The sequence below is a fragment of the Accipiter gentilis genome, chromosome 1 (genome assembly GCF_929443795.1).
Source record: "Accipiter gentilis chromosome 1, bAccGen1.1, whole genome shotgun sequence".
Taxonomy (NCBI): domain Eukaryota; kingdom Metazoa; phylum Chordata; class Aves; order Accipitriformes; family Accipitridae; genus Astur; species Astur gentilis.
The window spans coordinates 23,186,070-23,211,133 of record NC_064880.1 but is presented as its reverse complement, the minus strand read 5'-3'; the positions used below and the strand labels follow the sequence as shown (position 1 = coordinate 23,211,133).

General features: G+C 38.5%; 1 protein-coding gene across 2 annotated transcripts in view; it reads left to right on the top strand.

The window, feature by feature from the left end:
* Nucleotides 1-8,970: 8,970 nt before the first annotated feature.
* BOLL (boule homolog, RNA binding protein) overlaps nucleotides 8,971-25,064 on the top strand; it is a 33,270-nt gene continuing 17,176 nt past the window's right edge. The window contains exons 1-6 of one of the 2 annotated variants that reach the window (XM_049814891.1): nucleotides 8,971-8,988; nucleotides 11,972-12,115; nucleotides 15,936-16,027; nucleotides 18,394-18,448; nucleotides 21,305-21,380; nucleotides 24,781-24,908. In XM_049814891.1, coding sequence (XP_049670848.1) covers nucleotides 8,971-8,988; nucleotides 11,972-12,115; nucleotides 15,936-16,027; nucleotides 18,394-18,448; nucleotides 21,305-21,380; nucleotides 24,781-24,908 — 513 coding nt within the window. Of the gene's footprint in view, nucleotides 8,989-11,971; nucleotides 12,116-15,935; nucleotides 16,028-18,393; nucleotides 18,449-21,304; nucleotides 21,381-24,780; nucleotides 24,909-25,064 lie in introns of those variants that run through there. The other variant, XM_049814978.1, reaches the window with a different exon arrangement.

Sequence of the window (25,064 nt, the reverse complement as noted above, 5' to 3'; positions counted from 1 at the left end):
TGTGGCACAACATCTCTTTTAGTTTCAGCTGAGAAGTCAGTTTGCACACTCAGAAACTGCTCTGTGATGTGAACCAAGTAGGTAAGTTAGGGTGATCAGGAGATTTGCTTCAAAATTGCACCCTTGATCCAAACAAAAATGCTAAACCAGGCACACCCAAAGTATGTTGGTATTGGAACTACATTGCTATCTTTAGAACACCTGTGCCTGACTGGCTACCCAAGGAAAAGAGTGTAAAGAGCTATGCCCATATCTGCCTCATTTCAGAGAAAGCTGGTTTCCTATGAAAAAAGTCAAGGCAGTGTTGCCCAGGAATATTTTTGACAGCTTCGACACTGGCTTAAAGTGGTAGTAGATGCGAGCAGAGAACAGGTACCCTCTAAAGTCTATTCTTTCTATAATGGAACTAAAGTTATAGGCAGACTTTGGCCTAGTCTTTAATACCACTTGCAAATACAAGCTTACATGTAGCAAGACAGATGGATTCGAAAACTTGGTAAAAACATTTATGCCTGTTTCTCATGCATGCAAATTTGGCCCATCTCTAAATTCATTAGAAAAAGTAATCTCAAAGAAAAAAAAAAGCTATATAATTATGATCAAAATGTAATCCTCAAAATAACTTAAATTCCTCTGGTATTAATTGAACCGGATTTTAAGAAGATTCAAAATGCTTTCCATCAGGGATGAAGTATATTTAATCTTTTATTGCAAAATCTCTTGTTCCTTAATGTCAGGTTAGAAGATATTCTAAGGACATGGAAAAGAAAGACTCATGACTAATCTATGTAAGCTTATTTTCCTGAAATTTGGCACTGTGGGAGTATTAACATGCGTAAATTGAAAGCATTGTTAACCACTGTTTATCTATATTTTTTCTGAGTGGCGTTAAATAAGCTGGTAGTTGAAATCTGTAGCCTATACTAACTCCTACTGTAGTTTGCAGCAGGATTAGAAGTGAAGCATTCTGCAAATAAAGGGCCAGGAGACCTTTACTCCCAAATGCAGAGTTTTATAGACAAATCCACAGTAAAAGTGGAAAATTATACCTGTGTTGAGCAAACTTCAAAAGACACCTGTTTACATTGTGGTTTGGAAGAATCCTGTAATTTCAACCAGTTACCCTCTCTTTGTCTAATCTCAGATGTACAGTCCAACTCAGTAGCAAGATTTGGGGAGGTTAAAAACTGAAGTATAGTAACTCTTCAGGTGATACTGCTGTTGTCAAAAGACAGCAGGACTTTTCCTGTATATACTCTGCAAGTGTGATGTCCAAAGATGCCAAGAAGTGTTTTTGTGAGCAGATACACAATGAGGCTCAGTGAACCATACTTGAACACAGCACTTCTCAAAGGTTTGTCATTTTGGGGAGGATAGGAAAAATGAAAGGAAGAATGATGTCTCTTGTTTTGTAAATCCCCAGGTGTGGGGCCAAAATTTACACTGAATTATTTCCTATGAGCTGCTACAAATAAAACAAATTGAATTTAAATTACCTATTGGTCCAAATAATTAGAAACTCTTGATTTGAATGGAAGGCAAAAGGTAAAAACCATTTCAGAGCTCACAAATGCTCTGAGATTGTATTCTACAAAATGCAGAAAAAGAGTGAATTGCAAATTTAGCAAAATAAAAAAGAAACAAAAAAAATCCCCTAATCACTCACACAGGCAAGATAAGTGATCTTATAAATCTTGATTCTAACTGAAACATTAATATGGAAAAATGTCTTCATGTTACATAAAACCAAGTCAAATTTAGTGATAAGTAGGGAAACATTAGCAATCCTTTTTAAAAATCAGTGCTTTGATTTCCTGTTCTTCCTACATATCTAATAATATTTAAATAATAATAGAAATTTTCAGAGGAAGGGGCCTTCTTTATATAGTTATTTGAGATCTCCAGATAAAATACTGTTTCCTTATACAAGTAGATTGTGATGAAGTGTTGCCCATTAAAGTTTGCCAGGATTATTTCTCTAAAATTGATTAATAAATATCAGAAACCAAGTATTTAAAAAAGGGTATCAAAGTCTGAGGTTTTGTCCTGGTTTCAGCTGGGATAGAGTTAATTTTCTTTCTAGCAGCTGGTATAGTGTTATATTTTGGATTCAGTATGAGAAGAATGTTGATAAGACACTGATGTTTTCAGTTGTTGATAAGTAGTGTTTAGACTAAGTCAAGGATTTTTCAGCTTCTCATGCCCAGCCAGCAAGAAGGCTGGCAGGACTCAAGAAGTTGGGAGGGGACACAACCAGGACAGCTGACCCAAACTGGCCAAAGGGATATCCAATACCATGTTACATCATGCCTAGTACGTAAAATGGGGGGAGTTGGCGTGGGATGGTGCAGATCGGGGCTCGGGAACTGAGTGTCAGTCGGTGAGTGGTGAGTAATTGCATTGTGCATTGCTTGTTTTGTATATTCCAATTCTTTTATTGTTATTATTGTCATTTTATTATTGTTATTATAATTATTATTTTTTTCCTTTCTGTCCTATTAAACTGTACTTATCTCAACCCAGAAGTTTTACTTTTTTTTTTCCTGATTCTCTCCCCCATCCCACTGGGTGGGGGGGAAGTGAGTGAGTGGCTGCGTGGTGCTTAGTTGCTGGCTGGGGTTAAACCACAACAGGTTGTAAAACGTACTACTTTCACCTCTGCAACTGGTATTTTACATTTGCAATTCTCCTTTTCACCATTAAATTCCATATTCCTTTCAATCAACTAACAGGGAAATTAAATCAAACCATAATGCATAGAATGAGACCAAGCATAAACTTTTCTTCCTGTACGTAGCTGCCTTCATTCTGTTTCAGTTCTCTTTTGACTCCTATTAGGTACTTGTGTGGAGGAGGAAGGAAAACACTGGAAAAGACAACACTTCTTGGTGTGTTTGATATCTTTGTAACCATCCTGAATTGATGCCATTTGGGGCTGCAACTACAGAAGCTCTTCATTCACTGGAGAAAGGCAGATGGTAGGTTGGTATATATTCCATTCCATACAGTTCTATACAATATAGTGTGGGAAAGAACAAGACAAAATGAAGTAAAGCTTGATTATTTTACTGCTATGTTCAACCATTCAGAATAGTGTTTCTAAGCAATAAGTTATACTTTTCTTTCACTTTTACATGTAGAAGTTTTGAGTATCAGATAGTAGAACAAAACCAACAGGAATGTGTGGGGATATATGCAAGTATTGCTACATAAATGAGGCACTTGCTAAAACAGAAGCAGCTGTCTTATCTGAATCTGAAAAACTGCATGTACGGAGTAAATTACCACATGCACAAAAAAGAAACAAGAACAAATCATAATGTGCAACAATAAATTGGCTTGGCTCTTTTACTGTATTTATGTGTGTCATTCTACTTCAAATCACTGAAGTCAATTGAAAAGCTCCTGGCCTTTTGGACTACTGCATCTAAAACACAATAAAGAAAATTACAACATGAGTCTTGCAAGATTTCCCCAAGTATGTGGAATAGATTAGCAACATCCTATCTGCAGTGAGATTCTTCTTTACTTCCTTCTTTTTTTATTTGGAATCGATACCTAAACATATAATGACATTTGAAGAATCAAATTGTGGAAAAGGGTAGGATTAGAACCCAGAGCCATTTTCTTAGATGGCAGTCAAATGAATTGGGAAAGCAAGAACCTGTTGACCTTATAAGAACCCTTTAACATCATGGCAGCATATAGGTGTTATTAAATTGCACTTATATCCATGTAGCTTTACACTTCCAGAGCAAGCAAAGCATGTTACTTTATCTTTCTTGCAAGTATTTTTTTTCCCACCTGTGTTTCATAATACATGTCAATTGTTTTTATCTTTTCTACTCATTTATTTCTGTCTGCAGAATTTTATATTCAGTTCAGTGAAACATGTAAAACATAATATTATGACAACTGCAAAAGAATATTAAAACCTAAAATTTATCACACTCAGGGTAAGCATTAAATTTTTGTTTGACTAAACGAAACACAGTAGAGAAAAAATGAGAGGAAGAGCCCATCAAGGCTGTCACACTAAGTTAAAGTAAATGAGAAGTCTGATAATTTTCTCTTCACTCAGCTAACTGGAGATCAATTAATATTTCCATGTGACACGTATCTATCATGTTTTGTTGGAGGTCTATGCTTTTATAAAGGAATCATATTTCTCAGTAGACCTATTTAGTATTTCCTATTAATAACCACATTATCAGATTTAACAAAGGATTGTAATACAATTCTTCCATTTGCTTGGGACATTTGTTGAAGTACTGATAAGCTTTACAATTTTACTCAGATGCTACTACATTTATAAGTATTTTTCCAGATCTGGCACTTTTAACAGTATCTTTCATATTTTAATTGTGACAAGTTTCATCAGCAATGGAACTTTTATGCAGCAGTTTCCAGTAAGTAAGTTACATGTAAAATAAAATGCACATAAATACTTTTACAAATAAAGCATATATACTCTAAACTCTGAAGTGAGACAGAAAATAAGCCGGTCTTACATAGTGACTTAGTTCCAATAATCTTTGTCATGCTGACCATTACTTTTGGAAAATAAGGTGTTTTTAAACTAAGCTATAAAATCTAGTTATGTCTTCAAATTTGGAAGAAGTCATTCATTGCCCTGATACATTTTGAGCTAGAAATCATCCATAATAATGTTAATATTCTGCAAGGATGGACTGAGTGAGGATGCTTTTGTTACGTAGTAACAATCTACCACCCTGGGAAAGCACTATCAGGAGTAGTCCGGTGTACTGACCATCCAAGTCTCCTGTCCTCTGGATCATCCATTGCTGAGCGTGGGGAAAATGTGAAACAGGAAGCAAATGAGCAACTCACACCGGAGTAGAGCAGCTCAGCTTGATGGAGCCATAGGAAACAGTGTGCAAACCCCACTCACCCACCACAGTACCCAGCCCTCAGACCCCCGCAGAGTTCAACAGAGCCCCAAGCACCCTGCAGTACTCGTAACAGACCCCTGAGCTATCCGGTACCTCCCCAATGAACCTAGTACCCCCTAAAGCCCCCATATACTCTCCCAGTGCCCCCAGTACCTCTGAGAGCCCTCCTAATACTATTCTGGAGTCCTGCAGTACCCTGAGTACCCAGTACCCTGCCAGAGCTCCCCAGTACCCACCCTGTGATGACTGCAGGGGTTAAAGGGGTAGTGGATACCAGTGCAGCCATTATGAGGAGGAAAGGGAGACAGAGACAAGAGGAAGTGAGCAAGAGTATTGTTAGGGCAACCTGAAACAAAGTAGGAGGTAGAGACGAATGGCAGAGAGAATGGTGGAAATTGGGATGGGGTGAGGAGTCATGGCTCATCTAGAAGGGAGATGTACCGAACTAACCCAAGAAAGGGAATGGTGTGGGAAAAGAGCCTGTAAGATGGAAATGCCATATCAGAGAAATGCACACACCCATTTGAATAAATGGAAAAGTTCCCAGAAACGAGTAATTTCCTTTTGCAGTTTTCACATGGCACTGACCATAATTTTTTTACTCAGTGGCACTCCTTAGGTGACCGCCATAATAATATGGGTCTAAGCACTGTTAACTCTCTCACAAGGTCTGCTCAAAGTCTTTGAATATATAAGAGCGCTTGGCTTTTTGATTGTTCTGGTTAAGGCTCAGGGTGTAGAGAATCCGCTCACAAGCTCGTAAGAGAAATCACTGTGTATGTCTTCATAAATTACAGGATTTTTTTTTTAAATACAGTTGTAGTCTATGCAACAGAGAGAGAAGCCAATCTTCTAATAACATCCTGAGAGACATTTTTATGAAATTGAGAGCAGGAAGTAAGTAATCTTTTATCAGGTACAGTCTGGCTCTCTCTGTCTGACAACAGTGTATTAACGCTCATACTTCCATTGAAGGATCTTAAGATGCTGGTAGGAAAGCTAGCATTATTATCTACAGATGAGTAATAGAAGCAAAAAAGGTAGCATGTCTTTTCCAAGGTCAGGGAATCAATCAGTGAAAAAGCAGTCTGTTGCCAGGCCTATGTATTACTCATAAAATCATCCTTGTCTTTTTGTGTCTGGAGAGTTCTTTTCTTCCTTTCTGCTCCCAAATAATTTTTTCTCCCTATTTTTCTCTCTTGCTTTATTCAGTTTATCCTTCCTCACTTAACCTCTGACTTTCTCTGATGCTATAAAAAAGGACAAGTTCCTGTAGGCAAGAGCTCTTGCCTACAGGAACCAGCACAGTCAGACTCTTGTCTTTGTCCAGCACTGCCTTTTAGTTTGTGGGAGAGAACAGTAGGAGAGATCATTTCATGGTGCGTATATTGCTGACATGCAGAGCCAAGAAAAACAGTTACACTCCTGACTTCCTTTGAGAGTGACTCCCTTAGCCAGGATACTAATCCATTAATGAAGCAGCCACATGGTGCTAGGGCAGCCCAGCAACTTTTGTTGTAATATTTAAATCCTGTATGCATGGCAACATTTTTTGCCAGCTCTGCTAGTAATCTTGTTAAATTTATAGATGTGTTGGATTTTCAGGTTTTCAGTTTTTAAATTATCAGAATAAAAAATAGCTCCATCTTTCTCATTTATTTGCGGAAGTCCTATTTTTGTCACAGTTGACTTATTTTAAATGTAAATGTCCTAGATTTAGGGTTTTTAACTTGAGGAGGAGGTGTAATGTAGAAGATCCAACAATTAAAACTATGTAAAATACACTTTCATGTCTCTGAATATTTATGTATTTTTTCAGCTGTTCTGTCTTCAAATTCCCCAAATCAAGATATGAAGCACATGAAAGGCGTGGCCTGTTCTGCCTTTCACATCATTAAAACATAGTGCTGTTCTCAGGATAAGCTTTGTTGCTGTCTGATAAATAGGCAATGAATGCAATTCAGCAGAGTTCTGTAATCTCACAAAATAACTATTTCTAAAAAATCTCATCAGTTCTGCTAAAATTGCCTTTACTTTTTACAGTTTTCTCAGCTGAAAAAAAAAATTGCTACTAAGAGTTAAGCATTTTATTATTATATATTACAGGCACAGAATTATTAGAAACTCTCTTTTAGGTTTTTTTTTTATTCCTTGTGGTAACAGTAATGTTGCAGAAGCTTGTAGATGTTGAAGCAACACCAGAGAAGTAAGGAGCATTGTAGGGTCCTGTAAGGACTGCAAGTCTGTGTCCTGCCTATGCTCAGTGAGAAGTGATGTAATTTATATGGAAAGTGCTGTTGGGTTTAGGATGGTTTGGTATAATTTGCATAAAGCAAACTTAAGCAAGACACAAAGATTTGAATTCAACTAAAATATATTTTATGTAGACATTATCAAGATAATCTTCCTTGAAGTTTTTATTTTAAAGCACCAAAAAAAAGTAAAACAGGAGAGTTGCTAACAATAAATTGACCCTACAGTGATCCTGACATTGTATTTTGGGGTTGAGCTGCTGTGACATAGCCAATGAATGTTTGATCACTTTGAAAAATGGCTTTCCCACCGAGGTGGTTCTCCCGACACGCATTTGTCTGCATTATAGCTCTTGCCATCATCAGATCAAGGATTTTTGTCAGGTTGTGCCTTGTTGATTATGAGCTTGATGTTTGAATCACTCTTTTCTTCCAGCCCTCTTTAGCAGCTGAGCGACTTTCAGGGCAATCTGCGTTTGCAAACAGGATGAAATTATGGAACAGGGGAACAGGTTGCAGTGCTGTTCATTAAATGACCACAGAAGTACACCTGACACGCATTGCTATAGGTGCTTCTCCTCCAGTTTGGTAAGGGCTGAAAAAAAAGAATTGGAGTATTTTGAGGAGTGGTCACAAAGGTGAGTGTTATTTTTTAGTCCTCTCTGCTAGCGGACCCCAGATTACATCTCTAAGGTCCTTCCAGGCCTGCTGTTTTCAAGGCAGAGTGTCTGCTTGGGAGTCTCTTTGAGATGAAGTAAGAACTTTCACTTCTTCATGATGATAGTTCTAAAGTCTAAACCGTGGTTTTGCTTCCATCAAGTATGACCTGGTGACCCAGGGAACACCCTCACTGGGCATTTTTGTATTTCTCCAGCTGAGGCCAGGTGAAATGCATGACCCTATTTTCCTCCCCGTTTCACTCCCTGGTTGAGGGGGTAAAAACCCAGCCGGAATTTGCTACCTGTATCCCCAGGTGGTGGGGACAGGCCTGGAGGGAGGTTCCTAGGCTGCCGCAGCGCTTCATCGTGCCATTCCTAGGGGGTAGTACCGGCAACCTCCTTCTCAGAGCTGCCACCCGAAGCAAAGCGGGACGCCGGCCCCGGCTCCTGTTCCTGTGCGGGGGCTCGCCGGTGACACGATACCCGCGGGGAGGGGATAGGAGACGAGACGGGTCGCCTACAACCCGCCGGCCCACGGGCACGAGCAGCTGGGCAGGCCAGCAGGAAGCAGCCGGGGCTCGGGAGACGGTACCGGCTCCGAGGCCGGCGGTGGCAGGCAGCTCCCCCGCTCCCGGTGGCGGGGGGGGGCAGGCGGCAGCCTCCCCGCGCCCTGAGGCGGGGCAGGCGGTGAACGACGGCGCCGGCAGGTGCCGGGGAAGGGGCGGGGGAAGAGGCGCCGCCGGCTGGCTGCAGGTGGGGCGAGGGAGGCGCAGGGATCCCGTAAGGGGCGGCGAAGCCTGCGGCGTGGGGGGGAGAGGGCGCGAATTTGCGAGGGGGAGACCTCCCCGGGTGAAGGAGGGGTGCCGGGCAGCGCGGGGCCAGCTGCGCTTCCCGCGGCGGGGGCGCCTGCCTTCTTGCCGAGGGCGCTAGGGCGAGGAAGGGCTGCTCCCTCCCTCCTCGGCGTCCCTCCCGTCACCGACCACTGCCCCAGCCCGCTTCCTGCGCAGCGCTGGCCGCCGGGCTGCGTCCTCCGCCGCCCGTTGCAGGCTTCCCTCTGCTGGTGCTCGTCGGCCGGGCACGAGGCGGGGCCGAGGAGCGCGACGCGTGCCGGCAACGTGCCGGGGCTGAGGCGGCGGCGACGGACAAATGGAGCCCGAGGGCGCGGTGAGGAGCCTGGCGGGGTGACGAGGCCGCCTGCCCGGGGGGGCCGCGGAGCCGCTCCGGCGAGAGGGCAGGGAGCAGCGGCGGGGGGGGTGGAAGCGCACACTTCCCGCCGAGGCGCCCGTTGCTGGCGGCGGAGGCCGTTGCCGCCCTTGTCCCCACCCCCGCGGGATGCCGCCATTTCCTCTGTGGTGCGGCGCTCTGGGGTGGCTTCGGGTTCTGGTAAACCGCCTCCCCTTGCCTCGGGTGTACAGCGGTACATGATACCTGGGAAGGATGGGTGTCCAATTTCGGACACTGCAGGATTCGGACTGTAAAAAAGGGATTGTTTGGGGAGTAAGGTGGTGGGATTAATCACCAGGCCTTTGTAGCGTTTGGCTGCCTGGCTGTGGATGTGGTCAACACAAAAGTGAAACTGTATCAATTCTGGTAAAGACCGGTTGGCAAACATGCTAAATAACCCATAAAAATACTGATGAATGTACGTGTCAGGTCATCCTGTCCCGTTCCCTCCCCCCGCCCCCCCCAACGTGGATAAAAAGTGAGTTTAAAAACCTGTAGAAACACAAAATGATTAGGCAACTGACATGGTGTTAGAACATAGAATTCATTTTTTTTTAATACTGTTTTCATAATGGCTACACTGGCATTAAAGAGTAGTGGCATCTCAAACAATGTTTGAGATGGCTATCAGAATACAGATTTTAACGTTTCAAAATTAATTGAGTTATTGTATTGGAGTTCACAAGTGATGTGTTTAATTCCTCATTTCTTCCACTTGGGATTTGGGTTGTTTGGTTTTCTTAATAAGACTTAAAACTCTTAAAACTTGTATGGAGAAAATGAAGTTTGAGATCTTTGAGGCAAGGAATACGTTTTGGCTGTGGTGTTAATTGTTAGTTGATAGTTAAACTCGGATATTTTAGTGCTGTATGCAATTGCCAGATGATTATACAAGTAGAATATTGTATTTGGTGTGAGAGGTGAGGAAAGTAACCTGTTTCATCATCCTTCAAAAGTTGTTCTTGGTAGAAAATGTTCCTCCTTCTAAAGCTTGTGGGACTGTAGCAGTTATGATTGTTCCTTGCCTGCAAGTTTGGTTTGGTTTTTGGTTTGTTGGGGTTTTTTTACAGGTTAGGCACTACTCCAGGGTAGTATTCCTGGTAGGAGGAATCCATACTTCCTCCTCAATAGATCAGGTTAAAGACTTGGGTTTTTCCTCTGCTCCAAATGTGTGTATGTTAGTAAATTTGGAAAGGATTTTTGTTTTCTGTAAAACTAAAAAGGTGTGGACTAAGCTGGATTTATTATCTATAAGGTATCAAAACCAATAGTATTAAGCTCTTACTCAGAATTAATAGGACTAATTCTCAGGTAGCTAAGCAAATATCAAATAATCTTAGAAGGACTTGCAGGGCAAACAAAACAAAATTTTTTTTCGTAACATTCTTCATTATTGATCTTCATTTCTCACTGCACTTTAACTGTTAGTCAGCCTTCATTTTTCGTGTGTTCTCCCAAAGGTAAGTGATTTGTTTTTATCCAGGAATACTTAAAGGCAGAGATAAGAAAATGCTGTCCTGTGACTAAGCAAGAGAGGCAAAATCGGGAAGTAAAACAGTGTAAATGAAAAGGGGATTCTGTGAGGAGAACTGTAAGACCACTTAATTTTCTGCTGTAGGTTTTGAGATGCTAAAAGAAATGGATACCACAAGAAGTGCGAGAACTTTGTAATAGCTGCAGTAGCTTTCTATTTTTAAAATACGCTTGCACGTATTTTGTTGGTCCTCGCTACAAATTTTAAGGGTTGCATAATAGTAAGGAAAAAAAAACCCAAAACATTTCTCTTGAAAGCCTTTCAAAAGAAAGATTGGAGGCTGAGACCCTTAGATTCCTACTTCTAGTTTCCACTACTCTGCTTACTGTCGGTCTTGTTATCCGCAGTATGTGGCAGCTGCTTGTCTTTTCACTTTGGGCTCCTTCCTAGGGGTACTGTCAGGGCACTATAGCCCAGGATTGGTTTTTAGTAAACTTTAGTTGGGGGGAGGGGAACCCCACAACCCACAGCAAAAATGGTCTTGAAGCCTCTACTGCAATTCCTGTTAGAGAAGTTAGTGACAGTACTATGCGGCTGCTTTACAGCTATCATCTCGCAGTTAGGGTTGACTATGTAAGGGTTTCCAATGAAATGCAAGTCTGTATTGTTCCACAATTCACAGGTGTAAGCATTGAGGAAATTAAAATATCAGGCAGACTTCACTAAATAATGGTTTCCATGAAGTTCCCACCATACTGCATTCCTTTCCTTTACTGGGGCAAGAACAATCTGCTGCTGCTTCTGCAGAGAGAATTTCTGTTTGGATCACTGTGTTTGTAAGCCAAGAGTGTTGAGTTAAAAGACTAGTCTTCAAGTGCTGTTCTCATCAGTTGTAATGAGCTTGTTGATTTTATGTTGTGGAATTATGGGTGCTTGGCTCTTGGAAAATCAAGCAGAAGCTGCTGCAGAGAGCAGAGTTTCGTAGGTGTGTGTGAGAGCACAGGTTGAATTGAAAAGGTCCTTTCTATATAGGCTTAAACTAAGGGGGTTCTAATAGGTGTAAAATAATCTGAAATAAAATTCATAACTTGGGATTCATACAGCAGGGTGATGTGCAAACAGAAAAACTAAGATTGAGGGATTAGGCCCTAAGTGTCTGATTCAGAAAGGTGTTAAAAGTCAGGCTTCAGACCATAGTGTATATATTAAGTTACTGAATTGCTTAAAACTAAGCTTATGTTTAAATACTTTGCTGAGCTGCATTCTGAATAAAAATCTGGTTAATGTTCAGTTGTTCAGCATTTGCTGTGCCTCCCAAAAAATTATTTTAGTATTTTCTGTTGAGAATTTTTTATTTAAAAAAATAAATATAAAGATTTAATTTTTTTATTTTATAGTTTATAACATGCAAGATATTGAAAATATTTGAAAATATTTTCTTTTAATCAGCAGACCACAAATCAGACGCAAGCAGAATCTTTATCTTCATGTCCCAACACTGTGTCACCGGTGCCATTAAATAATCTGTCTAGCGCTCCAAGGTTTGGAACAGTTACTCCAAATCGTGTCTTTGTAGGAGGAATTGATTTTAAGGTATTTTTTTTTTCTATTTTTACTACTAAATGATAATTTATAACCCTATAAAAATAGCTAGGAGAAAATGTGAGACGTAATTGTATGTGTGTGTGTTTAGGTGGTAAGTGCCCTTCACTGAAATGTTCAAATCAACGTAAGAGAATAAAGCTTTAAGCCTTGATTTACTTAACTGTACTACAAACTTGACTCTTTGTATAACTAGCTGCTAGAAGCTTTTGATGTACTAGTTCTTCAGAATTTCCTCTTTTTGAAGAAGATGACTTTTGTCATCAGCAGAGTTTATGGTGGAAAAGTATGTAGAAGGTTTTTTTTATTATGTATAATACTTAGTGTAATTTAATAAACTGTAAACACAATATTATAGATTGCAAACAGAGCAAATGTCAGTAGCTTCAGTTCCTTTAGCACTTTTCTTCTAGTTTATAGAAAGAAGGAGCTACAGTGCATCTATTCTTCACTTGCCATAGTAATTTTCTTAAGAGCAAGTGTTTGTTTTAAAACAAATATTAAAGCTTCTCTGGGCAATTTGCAGTACTGATGCTTGTGACTTTGCATATGCTCTAAAAACCTCAAATAGCAGTGTATATTGAGCTGTTCTTAAGTTGTTCAGTTGCTTTCAACATCTGTGACAAGATATACACCAGACCTTTATACCAGCAACCCTTTTTTCTTTTTTTCTTTTTTTTTTTTTCTTTCTTACCACTTCAGATAATGAGTTAAGTCATTGACTTTTGCAAAACATTCTTGGTCTGCTTAGCTGTTTCTTTGTTCCCACCAAGAGTATCTTCTCTGCTGTAATCCTCCTAGGCTGAGGACTTTTTGAGCATTGACTCAGATGAAGAAGAGGAGGAAAGACAATTCACTCAGGCTATTTTGCATAATAAATAAAAGAAATTCCAGGATCTTCTGGTTCATTTAGCTGAGATAACTCAAGAGATGATGTACAAGGTCTTCAGTATATTTGGGCTTTAGGACAGTAGCTTTTTGCATTAATAGTAAGCAAATTGCTAGAGCTGTAAAAAGACCTGTCTCCTCTGTTCTTTCTTCACTGCAATTTCAAAGGTTAAAACACTTTTCTATGTACCATATCAATATCAATTAATTATCATATTTAATGTTCATTTTGAGGGGTGTCTTGACTTGGTTCAGTTGCTGATACATCAATCTATTATGAATCTTAATTTAAACAACCAGGGAATTAAGTGTTTAAGCATAAAGAAGATGGATTTCCTTGGGAGAGGAAATAGAAAGGATGAAACCTCTGTAGACATTTTAGCTACTCTTCCATTTACTATGACTCTTGATTTCAGGTAGTCTTAAATTTCTGTTCAAATCATGGGATATGTATGCCAGTCTTAGATTGTTTTCTATTGGTAATCTTACGGGAAAAAAAGCATTGTTTTTTGTTAGTTTTTTACCCCAAAGGTCTTATTCAAGTCAGCTGAGGGGTGGTAAAAAAGCTATTTATTTATTTTTTGAAAAAGGGAGACACTTAATCAACAAAAATTTTTTTGCTTTCCAGCAAGCTCTTTTATCATTTTGCCAGGCACTTCCATTTGGTCTGTCAGCATAGCAGTGATTCCTATTTGTAAGAGGAAACATCTGGCCTCTTAAATTTAGCGAAACAATTCAGTAAGAGAAGTTGGTTGGGTACGTTTTCATCTTGGTCTGAAGCGCTCTTTCTTCAGTGGTGTATGCCATGTATCTTTGCCACAGGCTAAGGCTTAGCATTAGCCTTTCTTAAGAACCTGACGTGCCTTTTTCTGTCACTAGCAGGAAAAGGCAAGTCCTGAATGTGTTTCTGGCAAGCTTCTAGATACCGTGTTTGTCCAGATAATTGCAAATTTCACTGTGAATCTTAAAACAGTGTTTCCTTCTTGTTCCCTTTTAATACACTGCTGTGCAGGTAAACTTTGGCTTTTGAAGTTTTTAGTCTTTTGCAGCCATCCCTCATGTCCTTGAGGTATTGAATGACACTTTTCAGCACTGATTAGTCTTAAGGGCTTTTCAGTTTTTTCTTGGTGTATTTTAGCCTTAACTATTCTGTCATAGGTTCTTTTTCTCAGCTTTGTGAAGCAGCTGAGCTACATATAACATGTGGACCTTAAAAGAAACAATTACCCTGAAATGGGAAATTTTATCTATAGGCCTTTGATTTCTAAGCAGATACGTTTTGGTGTTCATTGGAGAAAATTTTAAGGGAGAGGAAGATCTCCACTCTGACTCTTGTACTTTGTACATGCTTTTTGATACTTGAGAATGTGCAAACGCTTTAGCAGATGCTGTAGAACTGTTTTATATAAGCTATCAGTTGTTTGGCTGAATCTGTTTTCCTACGTACACAGGCTTTCACACTTCTGTTTAGGTGCAAAGCAGGATCATCTATTCAAGAGAGTGGTTTTGGACTCCAGAATTTTCTTAACCTGTTCATGGTGGGTAGTTTCTCAAGAACCAGTGCAGGCAACTTCCAAGGAGAAGACTTAACTACTGAACTTTAATAAAACATTGAAGTGTTTCATGCCTCTTCAGTGCACTTGTATCTGTTGTTACTTCTCACACTTCCAGAGTGACTGAGTATTTTCTAATGTTTTAATGCCTGAATACTTGCATTAGTGAGGACAATAAAGCAGTCTTCTACCATTATTGGTCTCTGCTGGACTTAGAGGTTGTAGCAAGCAAGCTGCATTATTTCTTTTTGTAAAATGTGTCTTGAGGGTAGAATTATTCAAAAAGAGTGTTAAACAACTTCCATAACTGCAAATATTAAGTTAGTTTTTGTTTCTTTTAATTTTTTGCTTTTCAAACTTGGATGAGGCAGATAATTCTTTGATGTGCAGAAGAGGATTTACTAAATTGTATACATAGTTGAAAATAATAAAAGTCATTCACTTAGAAGTAAAATAGTACTTCTGATACACTTCCTTAAGGTAATGAAAGGTATAGATGAATATGGAAATGGCTTGAAGTGCATAGACATCCATGTATATAAGCATACTTCTTACAGAGTTAGGTATAGTTTTAACTAAGGACCATGTAGAACAAAACTTTAAAATATCAAATGTGGTTTTTAGGGCACCATACTTGATACATGCTTACATTGTAAAAGAAAACTGATTTATGGAAGGTAGAAGAGTGTCCACATAGCTTAGATGTTCCTTTACATTAGGAACTTGTCTTACTCCATGCATGCTCAGTTTCCTCCATGTGGATTTAGACCATTCTCCATTAAAAAGACCTTTTTCTACTTGATTTATAATGGGGAGTTCCTATGGTGTGCCTATACATATTTGCAGAGTCTTATACTAAATATACTTTAGAAAGAGGGATTGTGGTATGTTAGATGCATTTGACCATTAAGTCACTGTGGTTTAGTGTGTATTTTTTTCATGTGACCTATGCATATCCTATATGGAAGCCTGCATACTCTTCTGTTTTGAGGTTTGAAAGCATTCCAGTGATGTTTCATACTGTAAACAGTGCTCTAGTGTGTAATTTAAACTAAAATTCAGATCTAGTAAACCTGCTTCAATGGTCTTACCTGTAAAAGGACAGTTGTTACATAAATCCACTAAAAAAGGAGTTCTAATATTTTAGTGGCTTTCTAGCATTATTGCTGACTATGAAAATGCAGTAATTATACAGGAGCTGTGAGGCTCTTACATGCTCATTCTTCTCTCTTCCTATCCAGAGTTATAATTAGTTTGTAGCAAACTTTATGCAAAGTATATCCATTAAAAGTCTTATGGTAAATATTTATTGAATAACTATGCAAACCAATGTTTCTTCTTTCCTCCCCCCTCTTCATTTACTGTACTAGACTAATGAAAATGATCTGAGGAAGTTTTTTGCTCAGTATGGCAGTGTGAAAGAAGTGAAGATAGTAAATGACAGAGCTGGAGTATCAAAGGGGTTGGTATAGTAGAATAAGCGTGTTGCGGGAATTGAAAATATAACAGAAAGCTGACTGACTATAGTAAATTTGATTGTGATTTTTATAGCTCGGAATATTATTAATTTTATGCCATTGATGTTCCCAGTTATTCCATGTATGCAGAAATCTTTCTTTCCCTTTAACGTCTACATGTAAATGTCTTTGTAATTCACATAACTGTAAAACTCTATAGTCATGTTGTTATAAGATGAAGCTGTGTGCAACCAGGACAAAATCAATAGTCCTTTCAGGTTTTTTATGGCAATAATAATTTACATAGATAATCCTAAAAAGGTAATTTAGTAATTAAACATATATATTTCTACTACTGAAAGCCAGTGTGGAAAGGAGCCTAAGAATGGAGGAAGAGGATGGAAGAAGAGGTGAGGTACATCTGATTGTACTGGAGTACATGGCAACAACTGAGATTTTGTGTGAAGATTTTTGGAACAATAACGTAAGGGACAAATCTGACAATGAGTCATGATTGCAGAAAAGGGGACAAACATCAGAACTCAACAATAAGAGAGATGCCGAAGAGCAAATATGGACAAAGATTAAGACTGGGTAGTAAAGTTATTGCTAGAACCCAAAGAATGGTGAAGGAAATAGGGATGGGAACTGTACTGCCACAGAAGGGTGGAAAGAGGGCTGAAGCAAAAAGGAATGTGCATGAGAATTTGTACCTGTAAAGTTCACTTTGGTCAGAAGTTCTCTTCTGAGCAGTAAGCCTGTTGTGTCCAAATCTCATAATTTTAATGCTGTCAGCATTTAACATATATCAGCAAATTACATACTGAGCTGCAGGTGTTAGCATAGAGTATACACCTGCATGGCATATTGGACTTGGTCCCAGATCTGTCACCAAGCCTCTTTCACTAAATTCGAAGAAATATCTGACACTTGCAGTACATGTGTCCATCTAATACAATAACCCAAGAATATCCAGTTATTATGCAGTTGTGATTGCCAACATATGTCTCACAGTAAATATGTTGGAAAATAATTACTTTCAATGGTGTTGGAATTTCTACTGAAATCCAAGCACAGGCTTCATTGCTTCTCATTGACAAGTGATTCAAGAAACTTACAAGTTTGTGTGATTGTGCGACAAGTTTGTTAATGTCTATTAATTTATTGTCCAGATAGCACATAGAATGAAAAGTCTGTGTCGGTACTGTCCCAAGCTAGGAAAATAGTTTTTGTGTTCTTTTGAACTTGGAAATGTTTCCAAATTTGTTTAGAGAAGGCAACACAGGAAAAGCCCACAGATTCAGAAGTAGAGCTGGTCAGAGACTTACTGGACCTCTGTACTCAAATAAGCATGGAAACACAAAGAACAATATGTTGTATTGCAAAATTTAATCTGCTGGCTGGAATGATAGAGGCCGCCTTGGTATCTTCTGAAATCTAACCCTGAGAAATGAGCCATGAATCTTAACAAATTATGCATACAGAATGACTAAAAGATTTCAAAAAAAGATTTCAGATTTCAAAAAAAGATTTTTGAAATTCAGAATTGAAGTTAATTTTGGGGAAAAAAAATCCATTTTTTTGTACATATGTGTTGTGGTACAGGCTTTAATTATAAGATCAGATACTTAGCTTTGCACAGGCATTGCCATATTCAGTGGCCTATATTTCTCTGGGAATGAATTGAGGGGTTTTGGTACAACAGGAATTCTGTGTAGAAAGCCTGCTTGATTTGTTGCAGCTGTTGGAGGAGGTATGGTGAAAGACACACTGTGTCATGAAGTATAAAAATACTTCATCCTTGATCACCACAGAACTCTTGTTTAATGCTAGTCATGTCAAGAGTGACAAGAATAATTCACAGACAAACACTATCTCTGTATTGCTGCTTTTTCTGAGAACTCAATATAGTGGATAGTGCCTGTGGAAGTGTGGAGCATTCACAGTTGTCGCTGAAGTAGGTGGGAGCTGTGCTATGAAGTACAGTACAATAAAAAATAACATCTTATCTTGGGTACCTATAATAAGTGAGAGGTTCAGATTAAAACCTCTTTGTTTAATAGAAATAGAGGAACTAAAGACATATGCTGAGTAACAAGGACAAAACAGTTTTGCATGGCTTTCTACGTTGGCTACTCACTTACTGCATAGAAACAGTAATATGTTACCACATACTTAAATATATTAGTAAGTAGACTATAACGAGGATGTTAAATTAAGATTACAGTTGTTACTGCAATCTTTATTTCTACGATTGTTTTTTTTTCCATTAGTTTACCTTTTAATGTCACCTGTACTATATATCAAGTAATAATGTGCAATGTATGTAAATATGAACTTCAGAGGCTTAGCTTCTGTAATTTTTATTTAGGTATGGCTTCATTACTTTTGAAACCCAAGAAGATGCACAGAAGATTTTACAAGAGGTAAGTGATAGTCCCCATTACGATTATCTCTTAAATGAAATACATCGTTTCATATTGGACACGAAGTAGTCCTGGTTGCCCGGTCCTCTTTTCTTCACCGACTTGGATTTGAAGATCTGTTAAGTTTGCTCTGCATAGTTAAGAAGATGGTTTAGAGAGATCTAAGATAAGATTTATACTGAGATCTTCTGAAACTAGGGAAGGGAGTTGGCAGTTCATAGTACAGCTCTTGACTTTGACATACAGTCTTTACTTAGTCTATATGTGGTCTATTGTACATATAGAGCTATAAAGACTATCCTTCACAATTGCTTTCATTTGCTTTACTAGAAAATCCATTGCTGTCAAAATTTTGGGGGTAGTTGGGAAGATACCTGCTGTCTTTTATTCTGACGTGTTTGATTGTCAGAGCTAGCATAATTCTTTTCAGGAATAGATTCACTCAGTCTTAAACAATGAAGCTTATTTTAAGCCATGTAATTTTTGCTTCTCTTAGCTACGTTATTGTCTTGATACTCCTTGTAGAACCTGCCTTGAGACAGTTAGCTCTTCAGTTTGTTTTCTTGGGGTTTTTAATGTGTGCTCCATGTTCTGGTTGGAATGCATTGGAGAGATCTGTCAGGCAGGATCTGTTCATACACATGAAGGTATCTAGGTGTGGGGAAAAAAAAACCCAGAAAATAGTATCTAAGGCTTGCAAACTGCCTTCTCCCAAATATAAAGCTGGTTAAAATGTTGAAATACTGAACCTTTGTTGGAAATTCCTGTATTAAAATTCAAAATAAGAGCTAGGACATCTTCAAAGAAATTTTCAGAGTGTTTTCAAAAAATACAGTTATGTGGAGCCAAAGGAGTATGCACACAGGAACTTCTGGAGTCAGCTACTCTGCTTCCCCTGTTTCTTTTTATTGTTTTATTTCTGTGAACTAGAATACCACCAATGGTACTGGGTACCATTGTGAAAATGGCTTAGGATTTTTGGCTTTCTTGTAACTGAAAGGCTGCTCCGTGCGAAGTCTTACTAGTATCTCATTCAATGATGCTAATACTCTTGTCTGCTATGAGTGCTGTAATTTAGATGTCCTACAATTCTATCACCTGTTTCATCTTTGCATCATCATACTACTATCTCATATTCATCTTAAGATCACTTAGCATCTAGGTCTTCCTCAGACATCTTAAGCTGAGAGTTTCTAGGCTTTAGTAATTTATGTACAAAATGAATGTGTCATTTTGTACTCTTGAATTTCTTCTTATTAATATGATATTCTGATCATCCTTAGCACTGATTTTTTTGCACCCTACTTTTCTATCATGAGTAATGTCTCCAGAAATTTCTTTTTCTGTGTTGCAGCCTTCAAAAGTATTAAATTGCTTTAGTATCAAGAACAGACCTTGAGGAATTTCACCAGGATCCTCTTTCCAGTCATATGCTGTTACTGCTAATGCTACCTCTTCCAGTCTTTCTGAAGTAATTTTTTATTCACCATGGTTTTTCCTATTAGTCTTCACTTTCTGTAGCATTGTGTGTAATTTTTCATGTGGTGCTGTATTAAATGCTTTGAAGAATTCCATACAGATTAGATATTTCTCTTAACTCTGAAAGTTGTGTATAAAAAAAGTCTAAATTTTGATGGATCATATCAATTAAATACATTGCATTGGGAAGAATCATCTTCCTATTGTGTTGGAATGCAGTTTCGCTGAAACGTGCATCTGTTTTCTAGGAGTTGCTCTGTGTTTAATAGGCTAGGTAGGTACATTTGCCGTAATTAATACTTGTTCCCCAGATTCCACAAAACAGTTTAGTCTGTTCCTAACTTTAAATCTTGTAAGTGGTACTTTGCATTATGTACAGGCGTTCAAGTATTTTGCTCAGTTGGGCTCAAATGAAGAAAATGTATTGAATACCTAACTGTTGTCCTGTTGAATGTGATTTAGAACTGTATTTCTTTCTCTGTTGCTGTTTAAGAAGTAATTATCTCCTTACTGGAGAAGTTACAGCTCTGCAAACTGAAAACTTCATGGTGTAGTGTAGTAGTGTTTAGTGCATGTTCTTCCTTGCATAATTGTTCAGGGAAGCAGGCCTTCAGAACCCTTTTCAATTTTGCAAAGCAGTATTAGAGGTGCTGACAACTAAAAAAAATGGTTGATTTACCTTATTCCTTTCCATTATATTAACAAGTAGGGAATTCAGTGTCAAGTTAAAAAACAAAGGCAAGGTTTAATTTACCTGATGTACTTGATGCTCACTTTCTTTTATAAGCAAAATGACTGGAAGAGAATGTAGCTATACTTGTCTGTACCTAGCACTTCTTAATAAAAAAGTTCTTCCTTACTAGGATATCTGGTTTAGTGTGCTTTAGTGTTTTGTTAGCCTGGATGTAAGGAAGTCTTAAGGCAGTCCTGAGTGAATATGGGGATTTCTTACATTCAGTCCTTCTAATCTGGCCATTTTCATAAATGGACTTGTTCCTGTTGTCTTCTGTAAAATAATGTCATGATCATGAAAAAAATAAACTTAATCTTTTGTACTTGAAGTTGTCTGTATACACGTGTGCTTTTATAAAAGCAGTAAACACATGAGAGGTAAGACTAAAAAAATCTGCTGATAATTATAGGTATCGGTTGTTAGTCAAGAGGCTCCATGAGGAGTAAGTAATACTTGAAATTACTTATGATTAATTTTGTTTATGTGAAGTCTAAGGTTAGGATAGAAAAGGAATTAGTATAGCTTTGGGGGTTTTTTGAGATGTATTGTAAATAAAAAGCAGGGGAGGGTGAAACCTGTTCTGATTTTTTTTCTTGCATGCCTAGTTACGTGTAGAAAATAATGTCGTCTTTCTTTAATTCTAGGCTAAAAAACTTAATTATAAGGATAAGAAATTGAATATTGGTCCAGCAATAAGAAAACAACAAATACGGAGTCCTCGTATGTATTTTTACTTGCATTTGTAGATTATGTAAGTGTCATTATGAATGTTAAGTTTTTAACCAAGATGTGCCTGGTCTTGCACTGTGTTAATGCTGTGTGTTGAATATGCTCAGAATGGTTTGCAGTGGAAGTAAATGCATGCAGTAGAAATGTCCAGATAAACAGATTGATGATCTTTTGGTTCTTTTATCTCTTTTAACATGTTGTTTACTTTCGTTTTTGGAAAAAGTTATCTATCTGAGAACGAACTGAATGGAAATTTCTTTCAGTTGCCAGGCAGAATCTCAAACCTAAACACTTAAGACTGTCTTCACAGATTCTACAGGATAAAGCAAGCTGTACTGGTTGGTTGGGTTGTTACTGATTTATTTATTTATAATAGCAAAATCCATCAGGACTGTTGCATCTTGCTTTCTTCGGTAGAAACCGTAAGGAATGGGTGGTTGCTGTCACTGTTTGGCTCTTAAGGGTTCTTTGCTGTAAGATAATGGAACGGATGCTGTATGTTCTTTCTGTGGCTAAGAACTATTTAGATTGAACACTTCCATTAGAGGAGTATTGGTAAGTTTCTTTGTCAGACAACTTCTTTATCTTGAGCAAGTATGTGGTTAAGATGTTCTTCTGGGGGAGATAGAAGACAGGTTTTCTTTTAGAAAAAATGCTCTCTCCTTCTGCCAGGGGCTGTTTTATTTCTATAATACACTATTGAAAATGCAGGATATAATCACCAACTTTTAAGATGAGAATGGTCAGTTTTTGGCATAGCAGGGCATGCTGTTTTGTTATTCCTCACTACGGGCTGTGTGTCAGAGATGTGGAATACATTCCTTTTATAAGTGCAGCAGGGATTTAAGTGTACTTCTGTAATTTTCCTTCATTATTTGTCCTATGCTACCTTTTGGAAGAGAAAAAAAGCTTTTGCTCATCTTCCATCTGAGAACAATGCAGAAGAATTTTAGTTTCATTTTAAAGCTTTCTTTAGTTGTTTACTGTCATGTTATCCATTAGAAGTAGTTCATATGTACACTGACACTCTTGGTGCAGACATACTTTCTGAAGACAGTCTCTCTTCCTCCCCTTGTGCATAGGTATGCCTGTCTCCCTTGTAAGTGTATAGAGTAGTGTTTGCCCTGGGGAAATTGAATGCTTTCTTCCAACTGTATGGTTTCTTTGCTCTAGAAGTTACTCAGCATGATCTTCACTTAGTCACCATTAAGGGCTGTTATGCTTTTTTTTTTTCCCTGTGTTTTATTTCTCTTTCCATCTTTGACTTGGACTTCTCAGTTGCATTGCCTGACTTGTGGTGCTTTCTTCCTCTGACTCCTGTGCTGAATGTGTGTATTGATATGAGGGGTGTATCTCTGACTATGCATTTTAATTCTGGGACCTGGCAGAACAGAGAGGGGGGGGGGGGGGGGAACCCCTCAAACATTTTCTGAAGAAAGCTGCTGTGTCCTTTTGAGATCGCTGTTTGTGGCCCTGTTTGACTCTGCCACTTCTTTCTCAGGCCTAGGATAGATCTGATACAAGATCATACTGGCATCTAGGGACATATCCTAGGCTCTGATTTTAGTGTTGTCTGCTCTCATGTTTAGCCTATCTAACCTTAGTCACCAGGATACTTTGTCCTACTGCAGCTCACCTTGGGGTACATGAAGCATAAAACCTAGACTTGGAGTATCACTCCAGGCCTATGATTCAATATTATTTAGCAGAATTGAAGAGATAATAGCCCATTTATTGCTGTCCTCTCTAGCCCACCTGTAATCTAGTACATGTCTTCCCTACTATTTGAAACAATTTTTAGCTCTTCTGTCATTATAGGACTTTTTGTGCTAAGAGCGTTGAACATACTGGGATGACCGGTCAGTTTGCTTTTCCCCAGCACCAAGTATTGTGAAAATGGGCTTTCTGAAAGCTGAAAAGTAGAAACCAAACATGAACAACTGAAAGAACGATGAATTGTTTGGGCTGGAAGAATTTCAAATAGCTATACCTCTTTCAAGTTGTTTTATTTTTCTGTCATAGTGAATTTGCTGGGTTTGATAGAGAACACTTCCTTCTCCTTTGCAAGAGACATATTCAACAATAGCAGAAGGTTCTGTGCAGTGTACTTGGTAGTTGGTGAAGTGGACAGGATTGTTGGCTATGGGATCCTGTTGCTCTCCTCATTTGAGATATGAGTAACTTGCTTACTGGAGCTAAAGCAGCCCTTAATTTTTCTAAGGTCTGTTTAACACTATCCTAACAAACATCTTAGCCTGACCTGTCTGTGGATAATATTTCAGCTTTACTTGTATCGAAGTGTATTCAGGCTTTTCTAGGAGTTAGTCACTACTGATAAAAGCTCTGGAATCGTTGTGGGACCCTTCTTGGTCCTCCACTTAGCATTCTAGTAATCTCTTCAGTGTTGTGTCTGTCCATAAGATGACACTTCCTCATGGTACTTACCTTTCCAAGGAAGACAAAACCTAAAACTTGCACAGTGATCTTTTACATTGTGCTCTTCCTGAGTTTTTTCCATGCTATGTTACTGCTTAATGTGATTTCAAGATTTTAATTTCAGTTACATAATTAATTTTCCTTTTTTTCCACGGAACTCTTTTTGTACTTGGAACTGAAACTCGTCTTTGCGTTTGACGTAAAGTTCTAGAGAAATATGAAGTCCTGTCCTATCCCCTTCCAAAATGCAGACAGAAATAGAGTCTAGGTGATCTCAAAGGCAGTGTTTGAAAAAGATAAACAACCTCTGTATAGAGATAGATATCCCTTTATTTGAATAATGCTTGCTGTCAGTACCTGTTAAAGGGCTGTGTAGATGAAACTCTGTTTTGGGATCAGACCATGCTGGCTTACAGCCTCTGCTGTAGCAGCAGCATTGCTGAGAAGTATCCCTGTTGCTGACATCTAGATACCAGTTTTTACTTTTGCCAGACTGTAGGCCATCATAGAAACACAGTCTGTGTGTTGAGAAACTAGGCTGCACCTTGTAATGAAATCATTCTGTTGTTTTTAGTGCTTGGATCCTGTTTCAGCTAAATATGAATATGTGGAGGTTACCAGTGAAAATCTCCTACAATGTGAAGTTACCTTCGGACATTTGAAGATTAAAAAGTATATGTATTTGCTGGTAACTGAAGTTATCGGTGTTTTGTAATTTATACGCATGTCATCTTCTGCACCCCTTCCCATCTACTTCTGGAGGCATCCTTTGACCATCTGCTTTCATGATTTTGTGTTTGAGAGGGAATTGAGATGGCAGTAGGCACACTGCTCTGCTCTTTGCTTTGAGTGTTTTGCTTGTCTGAAGATCAGAAATGATCTTTTCTTTTTTATCACCTACACATCTAAAAAAATAAAATTTACTGGTAAGTAAACTTTAAAATATTAATTCCAGGTTCTACTGTAATACCAGAAGCTGGTACAATGTACTTAACTACTTCAAGTGGATATCCTTATATTTACCATAATGGAGTGGCTTATTTTCATACATCCGAAGTTGCTTCTGTTCCACAGCCATGGCCAGTAAGTAATTTATTTCTGTATATATGCTTTTCCGTGGACCGGGATGAGTGCAGTGTTTCCAAGTCTCTCCTCCTTCCAGTTTATTTGGCTGTGCCCCATGTTTGATGTTTAAATGGCTTCCATATATTAGTCTGTTTATTTTGTGTTTTTTAAATA